The sequence below is a fragment of the Corvus brachyrhynchos genome, unplaced genomic scaffold (genome assembly GCF_000691975.1).
Source record: "Corvus brachyrhynchos isolate BGI_N302 unplaced genomic scaffold, ASM69197v1 scaffold87, whole genome shotgun sequence".
In the NCBI taxonomy this organism is placed as follows: Eukaryota; Metazoa; Chordata; class Aves; order Passeriformes; family Corvidae; genus Corvus; species Corvus brachyrhynchos.
The window spans coordinates 5,269,669-5,284,321 of NW_008239767.1; the positions used below are offsets into that span (position 1 = coordinate 5,269,669).

The following is a 14,653-nucleotide window of genomic DNA, read 5'->3' on the forward strand; positions in this document are numbered from 1 at the left end:
GACGTGGTCAAGGGAAGACGCTCTGTGTGTCTGAGGCACGTAGAGAGTTAAAGCTGGGGGGAGCGATGCCACTGCCAGTGTAGCCACTCTGCTGGGGATGGGTCCATGGGGAGGGGAATGAGAAGGCTGTTCCCACTTCCACTGTTCACCCATCACCTTTTCTACCAGCTCAGGAGAAAAGGAAAGTTGGTCTTTCAGTTGTCTGGGCTTCCTATTCTAATTGGATGCTCTTTTCTGAATTGCAAATAATCCCAGCTGAGGAGATGTAAAGCAGATGTGGTAGGGAGTGTGACCTGTTGTGCAAGCAGGAACCAGGCTCGTGCCATGACTGCCCTCTGGGAACAGGACCGACACCTGCTGGAGAGCTGGGCAAAGTGGGAGATACCCCTGAAAGATGGATAGCTGAATCAGCTCCTTGCTATGCTTTTGTGTATGATCCAGGGGGTGGAAAAGGCAAGAAGGCAAACTCCATGATAGCCCATGATAGCAGTGACGCCGTCACAGTCCATCACTCCAGTGTGGCAGGGCATGGCAGGAGGAGGCTTATGATCTCCATGTGCTGCTGTAGTGGGAAGGCAGCATGAGAGAGGGAGAATAATTGAATAGGGAGTATGATTTCCAGCATTTACCTTGCATAGATTATCCAGACTTTTCCAGCCCTACATTGTTGAGGTGTTAGTGTGTCTTTCTGGTGGTGTGGTTAATATGTGATGAGCATCTATGGTTTCTGCAAAATTGCTCAGAAATGTCAGTATGTCAGGAAAATGTCTCCATTGAGACTGAGATTTGTAGTGAATATGCAAATCTGTCAGTGACAGTGATGTCACTGTTTTGTTTTTTTTAGTTTTGTTTTTTTTTTAATTTATGAGGTAAGAAAACCAAGCAGGATCTGACCACAGATGTCGTAAGATGTCAGTGTGTTGTACATGGCTCCAGCCAAAGTGTTGGTAGCCAGCTTAGGGGTAAGGATGGGGACAAACAAGTGATGCCACAGTTCACCTGGAAACTACCACTGCCTGGGCAGGGGCTGGCACAGAAGCACACCATCCCTCTGCCTGAAAAGCTCCCTGTTGTAAGGTGTGCCCTGCACTGTGTACTGGTCACAGAGAGGAGGTGAGGGGTGTGCTCCTGGGTTATGGAAGCAGCACTTTGAGATGTGATGGGAGGGTCAGGGATGTGTTGGGAGCAGGGGGCCCGAGTCACTGGAAATCAAATACTTGAGAAGGTAAGATTGAAACTTGTGTTGTTTGTCACAGATCAAGTTACTAAGTGTAGACCATCTGTATTTCTTGGCGCTTTTTAAATGGTTTGTACTATAATGTGTATAGCACTGAGCCAGAGGAGCAGGGTATGGTGTGCTAGTTAAGGACATGAGGGGTTTTTCTTCCATCTTCCATATTTTCCATGTTACCAGGGTGTACAAACTCTGTCCATCACCTTGAGGGTGTGGGTGAAACCAGTCCAGTGGCACAGGGTACAGCACCACTCCTCTGCTGTCCTGTGTTACTCTGCGGCCCAGACACTCTTTGTCTGGTTTCTCTGAATAAATGTGCCGCTATTTCCATATTGCTCCAAGCATGTTTGCACTTAGAAAGGAGGGGGAAGGTGAGGAAAAGCTAACCTGAGTCTTTTACCTAGAATCAGTATTGCCTAATGCTTACAGTTGGAAGTCAAGCGTCAGTTATCTGGAGTTTTTGCTGGCTTTGGCATAACCTTCTATTGACCTCAGAGAAACCAGTAATTTTTCTATGCTTTCGAGGACCTTTTTCTAAAATGCATGTAATATTCTTCTACATATTGTTCACCTCAAAAGGTGTTATAAAAATTAAAGCTCATAAAGCGTTCTAAGATTCGTTAATATAAATTACCATAGGAGTGCAAATTAACTTCTGCTATTACCATCTACTACTACAAACTAACCTACAGTTTTAGTTATTGCTGTGGGGAGATGGATTTAAAGGATAACGTAAGGGTGAAAGACATTGTATTCCACTGTGAATCTCCAAGATCATCTGGACCCTGTACCTATTACTCTTGAGCTATGCAGTGTGTTTAGTCCTGGTGGCTGTTACGGAGCAGTGCAGTGATATTTCAAGAGAGGAGGACAAATAATTTGTAAATACACTGGATATCTTGAAGGTGTTTTTCCTGTACTGAAACAATTAAATACTAAAGTGGGAAAAGCACAAATAAAGCTGAAATCTTCCCAAACTAGGCAGGTCCTGGATCCCGCAGCTCAAAGTGATCTGTCGATACATTTTCTGTAATTATATCAGAAAGCTCTTTCCAGCTCTGATGGCTCATTGGATGGGTCAGTGGAGCCCGGGCAGACAAACATAGTTTCATGATGAGTGCTAAATCTGAATTGTTTCTGGGGTCAGTGGGGCATGATGTCAGCTCTGTGGGGAGAACATAATTTCTCAGTGACAGCAAAGATGAGTGTTTCCCAATAGCAGGTTGTGATCTCTCGCAGTGGTGTCCTTGGGATGGTTCAGGGGGAGGCTGTGAAGCATTTCATACTCCTGAGGGAACAGTCAGCTGCCTTTAATTGCTGACTGCACTCAGTCCTTCTAGGGCAGAGGTTCGTATATTTGTATCAGCAGCCAGTAACTATAACCTATTCTTGTTCCTTTGGCTGACAGTAGTTAACCCATCCTTGGCTAGTTAAGGACTGGGAGGTCTGGTGGGGGGGAAAGAGGATGAAAGGGGACCACACAAATAGAGGTTAGGCCAAAAGAGAATTAAGCTCTCAGAAAGTTTAAGGATTTTTGTCCCAACCAAGGGGAATGAGGGCCCATTGGAAATGTGCTACTGTCTACATCTCTCTGCCTTGCAACAGAAGTGCAATGTCTTCAGGAGTTCTGAGGAGTTTTTGTGATCCCCTCCCAAACCAATGCTAGATGAACGCTCAGGGAGGAGCTGCTGTAGTGCTCTGTTTCTGAAATCTCGCTGACAGCAGTGTTGTTTTCTGATCCATAGGTCCAGAGGATGGCATAGCAATAACGTCACTGTCCAGGGAGCTGGAGTCCTTCCTCGCCTGCCTGCATGCTGCTTGAACTGATCCCAAGCCTTTGTTTTTGGACTGAAGAAACCTGAAAACCTTTCTCTCCTAATTCATGAGCCAGCAGGATGTGGTCGCTGTGCTTTCAGAACGCCTGCTTGTAGCCGCCTACAAAGGCCAAGTGGAGAATGTGGTGCAGCTTATCAACAGGGGTGCCAAGGTAGCAGTTACCAAGGTAACGAGAGAAAAATGCTTTGCAAGAGCCCTGGGAACTAATGTAACTCTTCTAAACCATTGTCTGTGAAAATGCCCTCCTAGCTTTACCAACTTGAATGTGACTGAAGTTAGTGTTCAGATTTCCTTAAAGTTTGCATTTAATAGCTCATGCAAATTTGCAATATAGTGCACATGTTGTGTTTGTACCCTTTGCAGTGGGTGCAGCTGTGATGAACACTTCGTCCTTGGAAACATGGTGTGTTGACAGAGCGGAGCAACATTTTTCAAAGCATGCATTGACTTCTGAACACTGTGTGACCTGATGAATGCAGCAATTCATCACTGTCAAGAGAAGGCAGTTCGGGGCACCCATCTCCCCGGGTGAGGGGATGGGGAAAAGCCACCTCTTGTGGCAGGGTAAAGGGACACTGAAAGTGTTTCTTGCTGCTGAAGTCTCTTGGTGCAGCAGCCTCACTTATACCCAACATCGTCATTGATTTGTTCTGTGTAGTCCCTTAGTCAGTTTCAAACTTGGGGGTTGCAAATTGTGTTCCCCATACCTTTTCGATAAAGTCAGTCAAAGGATTTCTGCTTAGATACAAGAGAGTTCAAACTGATGCTCACCTATTCCTAATGCTCAACATGTTATCAATAATACTGTCTTAGAAAAGATGAAATGTAATTGCCTGTTGCAAGAAGGTTTTATCAGCAAAAAACCTTAAAAAGAACTAGGTAAGTTAAGTCTTTAGAACTGTAACATAAAATTTGGGGTGTGCTGTTTTGATGAACTGTTTTTCTCCATCCTATCTATTTTTATTTGTGTTTCCATATTGGTTTTGAACATTCCATATATATGGGAGCTAGTATTTGCAGATAGAAAGCACATTTGGTAAAAAGAGGAAAAGACAGAATAATTATCTGTCAGTGACAGTTGTTTTCAGTCCCTTCACAGTGTTTGAGATGTAGATAATATTTATTTTGAAAGCTGGAGTGATCCAAGGACAACCTGTGTTTGTAAGTTTTGTTTGCCAAAATAACTATCCTCTTGTTGGTAGATAAAAAGCACAGATGTAGTAAGCGTGAATAGTCTCATGTAGATGCCTGTTTGGATCTGTTGTCCAAGCAGCTCTGTAGCTGATGAACAGCTATTAAAGGTAGTCAGTAATAGACCAGGAAATACTGACTTACACATACCTGGATGGTAGCTCAGGGTTTTGTGGTTGTGTTTTCTTTTGTTTGGTTTTTTTTTTCCTTGTTTTTTTGATTTTTTTAGGATGATGAGCTTTGAGGCTGCTGAGGGACCTCTGCTAATTACAATAAGAAACAAACAGTGTAGATTTGACTTTGAAACACAAAATCAGGTTAATTTGATATAATGCAGATTTCCTAGAGTTGACAGGTTTTTGTTTCCTATATGACATAAGTGGCTCCCTTGCTTTGTTGTTCTACCCTGTGTGGAAAATCAAAACAAAGCTCATTTGGCAGTGAAATCGCAGCCAGGTGCAATGTGCTGGAGTTTCTGTTGGAGAGATGTGCTTGCCAACCATGCTGGAGAGCTGTGGGCTCTGAGGCCATCCCTGTAGCTCACCTGGTACTACAGCATTGTAGCTATTCTTTCCTAGAAGTTGTGGGTCATCCCCGTGGAGCCCAGAGAGGGAAGATGACAAAGGCTGTCCCTGTTGTCATGCTGGATGCATCCCAGCACACTGACAGACAGTACAGAAGAGGTACTTGGGTAGCCTGGTGACAAGCCCTGCTCAGAAGAGATGAAGTCAGAGCTGCAAGACTGTGGAGGAGTGCACAGAGGAACAGAGTCTCTCAGAGCAGCAGCCAAGGCTGTACTATATACAGGGTGTTTTGGAGGCACAAAAAAAAATCTCCCATGCTGTGAGCCAGAGAGAGCTGAGCCCAGTGCGAACCAAGAGGTGTGAGACCAACCTGGTGCCCTCACCAAAGCCCATCTGTTCAGGCTCTGTAATGTCCTGTTCAGTTGTACACAGCATGGAGTTTGCATGGGGCTCTCAGCCAGCCAGCTGGCTACATAGGGAGAGCATGTGCATAGTTACCTACAAAAGGCTGTATAAACATACCCTGGAAGAGCTTGGCTTGCTAAGCTGATGGCACACATAAGCTGGAAGGAGAAAGAGCTGTTTAAAGTTGAGGACAAGGTTGTCACAAGAGCAAGGATGTAGAAATTAGACTCAGGTATATTTGAACTGGAAATCTGAAGGGGTTTTTTAGCCATCACACCAACAGGTTCTTGTGGAGTCTTCCAATAAGCAGAACAAGCACAAAATAAGAACAACTTTCAGGATAGGGGTTCTTAATTTTAGAAGGGAAATTAGATGGCAGGCGTCTTGTAGTGCAGTAAAATATACCAAGCTCTCAGGTAAGTTGAAACTCAGAACCCTCTTCTCCCCCAAGATAAAAGTCATTGCACAATGAAGCATAAAAATAAATTTATCCATGTGCATGCCTTAGTTCTGTTTTACATGTATGTCTTCTGCTTTTATTAGTAGTTTTCAGTTTGTTCTGTCTCATTATAAATTATAGAGGTTTGCTTCCAAAAAAAAAAAAAAAAAAGGATTTGATACTTGTCAAGCAAACTTCTGCTGAATTCTCTGGGTTTTATTGAAGGAAGACACATGGAAGCAAAGCTCTCTGGAGGGAAAGAAAAAGTTCCCATATCACAGTAGGCTTTAAATGTATTTCTGATCCGCATCTGTAAGCACAGACCAGTTGCTGTGAATAACACTGCAGAGCCACAGATTAAAGTGTACAGGATCTAGTGATAAATCTAGAGGTATTTATTCAAAAAGGATTAATTGAGCATAGCTCAAGAAAAATGAAGGATATTTTCTGTAACAAACCAAGTACTAGTAAATGCTTTATAGCCGACTTGTCCAGTTCTATTTTTGTCCTGTATGGAAGGTCATATGATGTGGTTAATTGTTGCTTCAGTAAACAACAATTCAGCTGCAAAACAGTATTTCATTTTTGTCACTTCTGAGTAGATGATTTCAGAAAAAGGAGTAAGAATATGAAAGAAACAAAATCCAATGGAAAATACACATACCTGGGTGCTCACTTCAGCATTACGTTGAGGATGCACTTGTTTCATTTTGGCAGCATTACTAGCAAGGCATCTGTGCAGGTGAAGTCAATATGGAAACGTGCACCTCCTCTGACTCCAGTGAGGGACACTCGGGCTTGTTCCAGATTTGGGGCCTTTTAAAATATGTAAAGAGGAGCTGATGGCCCCTAGGTCACACCAGTGCCAGCAATCTGACATCAGGGAGCCCACAGTCAGAGAGGGCTGGTGGCACTGCGTGGCACATGCGTTGAGCACTTGTTGTGTTGCTGGACCTCTGCCACCAGCCACACGGGGTTGTGGCCTAGGGCAGGTGTGGGGCTCAGCAGAGGCTTTGTGGCTCTGCTCTTCTCAAAGAGTCCCTGCTTGGTCAGGGGCTCTGTTGCTGCTCTGCCTCTTATGACAAAGAGATCATTTCCATTTTTCTGCCTTTTTGTCTGACATTCTTCACAGGTGTGAAATGTGTAGCTGATTCCTTTATGAAATGGGGAAAATAGCCTGACAAACTGGTCATACCTACCAGCTGATCCAACACACAGGTGCCCTTATCAAGTACTTTGGTGAATAAGCTGCAAAAACTGGAAAACTAGGAACTTAAGCCTTTTCTTCCAAGCAAGAAAGCTGGTCCCTTCTTTCAGTCCTTTTGTAGTAGAGCTGTCTTTCAGTGAAATTATTGACAGCTGCATCTTTGGCACAAAAGCACTGGGACTTTTGCTGAGCTGATGTGCCTTGCTGTCCTCCCAGGATGTTGTTGTCCTTTTCCTGACATGGGGGTTTGCATGGCCAGGTTTTGGTAGTGGGAAGGGCTACAGGTATGGTTTCTGTGAGAAGCTGCCAAAAGCTTCCACACGTCTGGCAGAGCCACTGCCAGGTGGCTCCAAGATGGATGTGCTGCTGGTCAAGGCTGGCCCAGTCAGAAATGGTGGTAGCACCTCTGGGATAATATATTTAAAAAGGAAAAAAAAAAGTTAAAGAGAAGATGTAATTACAGCCAGGGAACAGCAGTGAGAATATGTGAGAGAAACAGCTCTGCAGACACCTAGGTCAGTGGAGGAGGGGGAGGAGGTTCTTCAGATGCTGGAGGTGGGATTGCCCTGCAGCCTGTGGTGAAGACCATAGTGAGGCAGCTGTGCCCCTGCAGCCCATGGGGTTGCAGAGATCCAGCTGCAGCCTGTGGAAGCAGACCCATACCAGAGCAGGTGGATGCCTGAAAGAGGCCTGTGAATCCATGAGAAACTTGTGCTGGAGCAGGTTCCTGCATTAAGATCAAAGCTATAAAATTGAATTCTGCAGAGAATGGATGATAATTCAGGAGAAAAGCCTCAAAGAAATGCAAAAGGTAGTGCATCTGTTTTGATTCAGTAATTGTTTGGTTTAACATTTGAACTAGTCATGTTATGAACACACCATATGGCAACACTTTTGTAATGCTAGGGTACTTTAAGTCTCAACTTCAGAGCATGCTGAGTTCTTTAAAGCAGTCTCTCTTTTTCTTCTTTTTTAAGCTAAGGCAGAAACAAAAAAGAAATGTATTTTGGTGCTTTCACATTTTTGCACTCCTTCAGTTTGAAAAGCTGTTTGTGTCTGTTTTAAACAATAAATAAAGATAAATTAAAAGGGACTAACACACACTTAGGAACTTGCTGAGTGCCTATTGAGGTCAATGAGAAGCTTTCTGCTGACTTGAGCGAGCAGATTATTCATGGAGAACAGTCTAACAAATCAGCAGTGTGAACAATGTGACAGGACTTGGATTTTGCTTTCAGGCTTTCCAATAAAATGTGGACAGGCATGTTTTTTATGAGTGCAGAATGGATGAATAAATAACAGTCCTTGTGCATCACAAGAGCAGGGTGCGATGGAGAACTGAATGTACCTGCATAAAAGTACCTACATATGTAAACACAAGGAAAGATCATGGAGCTTATGGTGCTAAGGCCCCCCTGTATGGATTTGGTTGTGGAGTGCATGTACATTGGCAGCGATGCTAAGAGAATTCTGCTTTTAAGTGGTGTGTATCGACAGCTGCCTGTCAGTGTCTGGAAGTTAGAGCATGGATTGAATGCAAACAAAAACCTACCCTTGCATTTTACTGCTGAAGTTCATGTGGCTGTTTACGGTGCTGGGCTGCCACCCGATACACCCCACAGCTACAGCAGTGTTTCACGGTGGCTGGAAGTTGCAGTCCAATAGGTCCCATTTATTTTGTCAATAAGTCCATGACACAGGACCATTTGTATGATTTGTTGCCTCTTGAAGCAATTGTTTACATTTGAATAGAAGTCCAAATTGCCTTTTTTTTTTTTTCATATGAATGACTGCTTTATTGGTTCATTAATCCCAAGATGTAGCAGTCTCTCATTTGTATTTGTAATAACCCCCAAATCATTGCAGTTCATATTTGGCAATGCTCACAAGCTTCTAAGTCAGTACTCTCCAGAACAGTCCCTGGGTTTGGTGTTGTGTCCTTGAAGTGAGCATGTAGGAGATGCTCTGGCTTGTATGTTTTCTTTCCTGCTAGGACCCTTGTGTGTATTCAGATAAACCCCCTCTTTGCTACTGCATTGAGTGCAGAATGTCTTTATGGAGGAGACACACAGAGGAAGTTTTGTCTGTCTGTGTTCATGTCTCTGCCCCCTATATATTTTGGGTAGGATGAATTGCTGTAAGAGAAAAAGTTTGTGGGCTGTTGGTTTGACTTACAGACATGAAGGCAAAAGCAGCCCTGACTACTGCTGCTGTGGCATGGACTCGTTCAGTGTTTCTCTCCAAAGCTTGCTGTGCGCCAAGTTGGTTATCACAACATGAGGGGCACCCAAACTGCCTTGTCTCTTCCTCCCTGTTTGTTCTAGATTGGAGTGTGCATGTGTATGTACATCCATACCTCCGTGTGTGTGTATGTGTGTGGGGATTTGATGTTTGTCCAGTGTTTCCTTGCCCGCACTGGAACAGTGTCCAGCTGTACTGCCCACCTCTACTCTCATTTGGATGTTGCTGGGAAGAAAAAGAAAATCTGGCATTGCTGGTTCTTGCAGGGCTGTGATTAATCTTGAGATGATCAGTACTCTTCCAAAAGCCTGATCCTCTAATCAATGTAATATGCTGGAATTGATCCTCCTTCCCAGTCTCCTCTCCTGGCTAATGTCATAGTTTTTGTTTGTTGTGTCCCTTTAAAGTAGGAAGAACTCAAGGACTGTATGTGTGCAGAAAGTCTGGTTCCTGAAGTCTCTCTTTAGACTTTCCGGTAGGTGAGATGCCTCTGAACCTATGTTTCTGGATAGAGAATCTGAAACACACAAACACTCTGGAGTAAAAATGATCCTTTAGTCTTTCAGTTCAACCATGCCAGCAATTGCCCAGGAAGGTGTGTTGGGTGAAGAAAATATGTTCCTTGTATTCAAATAAACTCCTATTCTGCTTTCATAGCTTACTTTTAACATAGTACCTTTAACTGCATGTCAGCATTTTTTCAGTGGTTAGAGCTGGTTATCTTATCAGAAAGTTTCCCTGCTGGAATATATATTCATGTTGTTGACACTTTAGTTTTAAAGCACATGAGCTGGCTTCAAGTTGGGTTTGTTTGGGATTTTTCCTTCTCCATGCACAGATTGCTATAAATTGTTTTCATGGTGTATTAATAACCTGGGAAGTGAGATAGATGCCTGGATTGGGTGATTTACTTATTGGCATTAAGGAATGTAGAAAGTCAGGACCTGTAAATCTGAGTGTGCTGGAGCACATGCTCATAATCCAGACGTATTGTTCATGGTCGGGAGTGATTTGCCAGTTTGGTATTTTTTTAAATTTTATTTTGTTCTTTTTTTTTTTCCTTTCTTTCTTTTTTTCTTTTTATCCCTGCGTTGCCTGGGGATTTTATGCCTCCTGCTGTTGAGTTAGCTGGAACAGCAATATAGCCCTGGCTCTCCTCCAGGCTCGTGGAGAAGGAAGTGTGGTCAGTGTAGCTCAGTGCCCTTCGATCCAGGGACAGGATTTTAGGCACCTGTGGCCAGATTGAGCCAGAAGCATCCAGGCAGGAGCCTGGATGGTGCCCAGGGGCAGTGGTGGCAACAAAAATGAGCCCTTCCTATGCCTTTAGCAGGGCAAGAATGGAAGTTTTTCATGTGGGAATGTACTGCTGCTGCCAGCAAGGGACAACATATGGGTTTTGAGAGGCTCAAGTGTCATACTGTGGGTGAGGATTTTGTCCTCAGATCTGCCCCTTTAAGTCAATAATGTAGGACAATTAATCAACACTTAATGTTTCCGAAGCTCAGCACAACTAACCAGTAATGGCACAGACATTTTGCCTTCAGCCATTCTGTTGAATTCCAACTGTGTTTTTCCTTTTTGCTCTCAGGAGCCTGAGTTAACAAGGCTTTACCAGCTATGGGGGGTATGGGGTTTGCTATATGAAAACAATTTTGTCTTGAGCTTGGTTTATTATTTACTTGAAGTAGTTTTCTTACTGAAGGAGTTGCTTAAAATCTTGGAGAGCCAATGGTTGCCTTCTGTGTACTTCAAGCCACTAGTCAGACAGCTATTGAAGTGTTTGCCCCTTCTGTGCTTGAAGTATTAGGGCTGTTTATCTTCCTTTGCAGGGTAGATCATTGGGTGGAAAAATAGACAATAGCACCAGTAGTGAAGGAATAGATATATAATAGATACAGGTGAAGAGTAATGTGACTTTTAATGTGATCCTCGCAAAATGCCTGGTGGAGAAAACAGCATTCTTTGTGATGACACCTTGTGAATTTAGCAATTGCTGGAATCAGCAATTGGCTGTACAGAGGGAAGGTGACAGCAGTTGACAGTTCTGTGCTCCAGAGGGACAGAAACAAAATGGTCATGAATTCTGCTCAGGCTTGGACACAGAGCCAGATCTGAATTTGTAAGGAAGTACCCTTATGTGAATATAATATCCCTTTCGTAGAGTGTCATTGGGATAAACTGAAATGTTGCAGAAGGTGGAGGAGAAGTTTGCAGCTTTCACAAAACCAAGGTAAAGCCTTTGTCACACTAATACATGTCAGTTGATACTATTGCAGGTTTCAGAGAATGAGGTACAAGCAGGAGAATGATGACTATTCAACTACCATGCATAAAAATTCATCTTAAGGTATTATTATTTTCTTCTCGTTCATAGCATGGCCGGACCCCCCTGCATCTTGCTGCCCACAAGGGTCATCTCCACGTTGTCCAGGTTTTGTTGAAGGCAGGTTGTGACCTCGATATTCAGGATGATGTAAGTAGATACAACCTTCTAACTTGGGGTGGAGGGGAAAAGGTGATTTGCAAATAACAGTAGACCGTCACTTCTTTGAAGTAGGATTAAATGACAACAAAATCTCTCTCTCTACTTTCCAATTCAGAGATGTAACCTCTAATTTGGAGATGCAAAAGTGTATGGGAAAAAATGTAAAATGTGGTGGTTTTCAGTGAATAGCTTGGTCCTCTTGTTCAAGCTGCAGAGCTTTATAAGAGCTCTGCTTGTGCCAGGTGGGTGTGAGAGCCATCATCTGCTGTTTCTTGTAGAAATGCACTAGGAGTTCATTGTGGGAACCCGCTGGAGGACATCAGGTAGGGGACACAGCCCGTTGTGATGTTTGCCTGAACTGGGAGATGCTTTTTGAGTAGACACACCCCTCAGCATCTAGAACAGCTGCCCGTAGCACAGTGCTGTGCCATGGGATGGCACCATGCTTCATGTGGGGGTGGTCACATCTCTGAGGTTGTTGTGTGGTGGGGCATCAGCACAAAAAAGCTTTGAATTTACCAAATGGTAGTTTGTCTTCATTTGGTAAAATATGCAAGTTACTGGAATTTCTTGGGTTTCTATAAGAGTTGTTCTAATCTTGGACTGGGCTTTAAGGCACTTTGGAGTGACAGGTAACATGGAATTAGTTCCCTCACTCTGGTGAAAAAAGGTGTAGGCTGAAATGTGCAACAGCAGTTAAATAAGCATGATTTCTTCAAATTAATCGCTAACTTCTGATGGCACACTGGAAGAAGTTGAGGAAGGGTTGCTTTTGTTCCCCCTGTAATATATAAGGTGGAGAGTCTTCACAGGCCATAGAGGTCCAGAGGTGTTAGTAGAGGTACGTGTATGACTGTTAGGACACTGGAAATGTCTAGGTGCCTTTTGAAAATGCCCTTGGGCATTTGTTTGCATCTAGAGAGTTAAATGTCTATAGCAATTGGAAAACTGTTTTTTTCTCTGCATGAGTAGCTGATTCCCTGTGAGACAAGAGCAGTCTGTCTGCCTGACAAGCTTGGGGCTGGAGTACTGATGTGGCCAGCTTTCTACAGGGAAACTTAATTTTCCACGTAGAAAATTTGCTTCCTGTGCTCTTTATTCTTTCACTGTGCTCTTCTGTGAAATGGAGCAGATTTGCAAGTGGAATGGGAAAATCAGTTTATTCAGATGTATCCTGGGTATGCTTTTTGACTTCTCCCAGCAGAAATGATTCATTAGATATTTAAGACAAAACTGCAGATACTTTACAAATACAGCCAGTTTTCCTGAGAAAAGAAAACTGCTGCTCTAAGAAAGCAAGAGCTTCCACTGATTTGGTCAAATTTGGTTTCTGTGGAAACTGTTTTTTGAATAAGTCTGGTTCATTTGTTTTAAGCCTCTAGGAATAAAATCTAGGCTGTTTATATGTAAACATGATAGCCATGATGGAAAAACAGTAAAGCAGTGTTCAGCATCATTTCAGTTCAGTGAAAAGTCTTGCTTGTAGAAATGCTCAGCTCATAGAAGACATGTTGTCTTGTGAGCTTCTCAGAGGCTTTGTTCACGACAATTGGATAGTTCCTCTAAATGTGGTGATTAATGTGAGCAGAGTAGATGCATAGATACTGCTTCTTTAAAATGTATTTTGATGTGTAGCTTTGTACTTAGTAGAACTAGTAATTTGGTTGGGATTGAGGGGAGCCTCAGGAGTTGCTGAATCTCAAAGGATATGTTTGGATTTGTCTTGTAGGAGGAGGAAGGCTAAAACTCCAAATGAAGATTTTTGCTTGTGATAGGTATTAACTAAAATATTTCTGCTTTCCTTTTACATAGGTCTTCAAAGAAGGTTCTCTGCTTATGGCTTCTCCTTGTATAATCCATTTTACAGTTTATGCCCCACAAAATATGTTTGTAGTCTCTTTTAGTTGCAATCTATTGATTATACCTTCTGTCACTTTTACTGTGTACTTATGTGGCAGTGAAGGCATCTTAGTCTCAAGTGTTGATTAACATCTGTATGCTTCATTGCTGTTTTTCAGCAGGTTCAGATATGAAAATGCCTGTGTGTGGAGTATTATATTTCATTGAAAAGCAAATTATTTTGTTGATCTTGGTCTATGGCATTGTTGCGATAGCACACAAAAATCCAAAAAGATGACCTACATTTTATTTTTCCAAATAACAAGAGAAACCTAAACACTTTATTTTGGAGTTTTGATCAAATTCAAGACTAAGTTTTAATTTGCCAGATGATAAGTAGAAACTTAAAAGCTGCTAAATGTTGTGGAGAGATTAAAATGCTCCCTTTCATGTTCTACAGATATATTCCCTAAACACGGTAAGAGCCTTAAGAATTAGTTGAAGAATGACCTCCAGTGGCCTGGAGTGGGATTATTACGAGTTTCAGCCGGTGGAGTCCAGCTCTGTAGAATACGCCACTCCGGGAGCTGACTCTTTCCTTCTCCCTGCCAATACTGACAACTCTTACTGGGATCCCAATGCCATCTCTGAATGGTCAATGAGTGTCCATACAGCACAAACCTCAGAAATAGTCCAGGAGAAAATTGTCCCGGTGAAGGAAATCAAGGATGAAAAAAATAAGAGAAACCAGAAGAGAAAGGCTAGGAAGGAACCTAGAAGATCAGAAAGAGAGAAGGAGGTTAGAACTCTCTTGCATCAGCCCTGCCCTGCGCCTGACGCCTGCTGCGTGCATGCTGCGAATCCTGGTGCGGCGCTCCGGCGTGGCCGAGCTCCCTGCGCTGCATGGCTGCATGGCCCGCTTGGCGCTCCCTGCTCTGCATCCAGTCCCCTGCCCTGTCTGCACCCTTGAAAATCTAACTGGGAAAACAAGCTGATTTAAAACAAAGGCTAGAGATCCTGAAATTTCCCTTCTGGAAGCTCCAGTTTAAGAAGCAGAAAATTAGTTTCAAATGGAACAATAGCCCAGGGTTCATAACCATTTCTAGCTGAATGAAAATATGCAAAGGGGCTTATTCCTGTGGTCCCATTTCATATAAGCTGTAATTTGTTTTGTTCATGATTATTTTTCATGCCTTGATCACTTCTGCTGGACATGCATCATCATCATTTATTGTGCAGAGTGAAGTTGTTC

At 43.1% G+C, this 14,653-nt stretch overlaps 1 protein-coding gene across 11 annotated transcripts in view; it reads left to right on the forward strand.

The window, feature by feature from the left end:
• ANKRD6 (ankyrin repeat domain 6) overlaps positions 1-14,653 on the forward strand; it is an 89,832-nt gene that overhangs the window by 53,065 nt on the left and 22,114 nt on the right. For 7 of the 11 annotated variants that reach the window (XM_017742890.1, XM_017742888.1, XM_017742894.1 and 4 more), the window contains 2 exons: positions 2,980-3,236; positions 11,452-11,550. In XM_017742890.1, coding sequence (XP_017598379.1) covers positions 3,117-3,236; positions 11,452-11,550 — 219 coding nt within the window. In that variant the 5' untranslated portion in view covers positions 2,980-3,116. Of the gene's footprint in view, positions 1-2,979; positions 3,237-11,451; positions 11,551-13,861; positions 14,201-14,653 lie in introns of those variants that run through there. The other 4 variants (XM_017742886.1, XM_017742887.1, XM_017742896.1 and 1 more) reach the window with 1 other exon arrangement.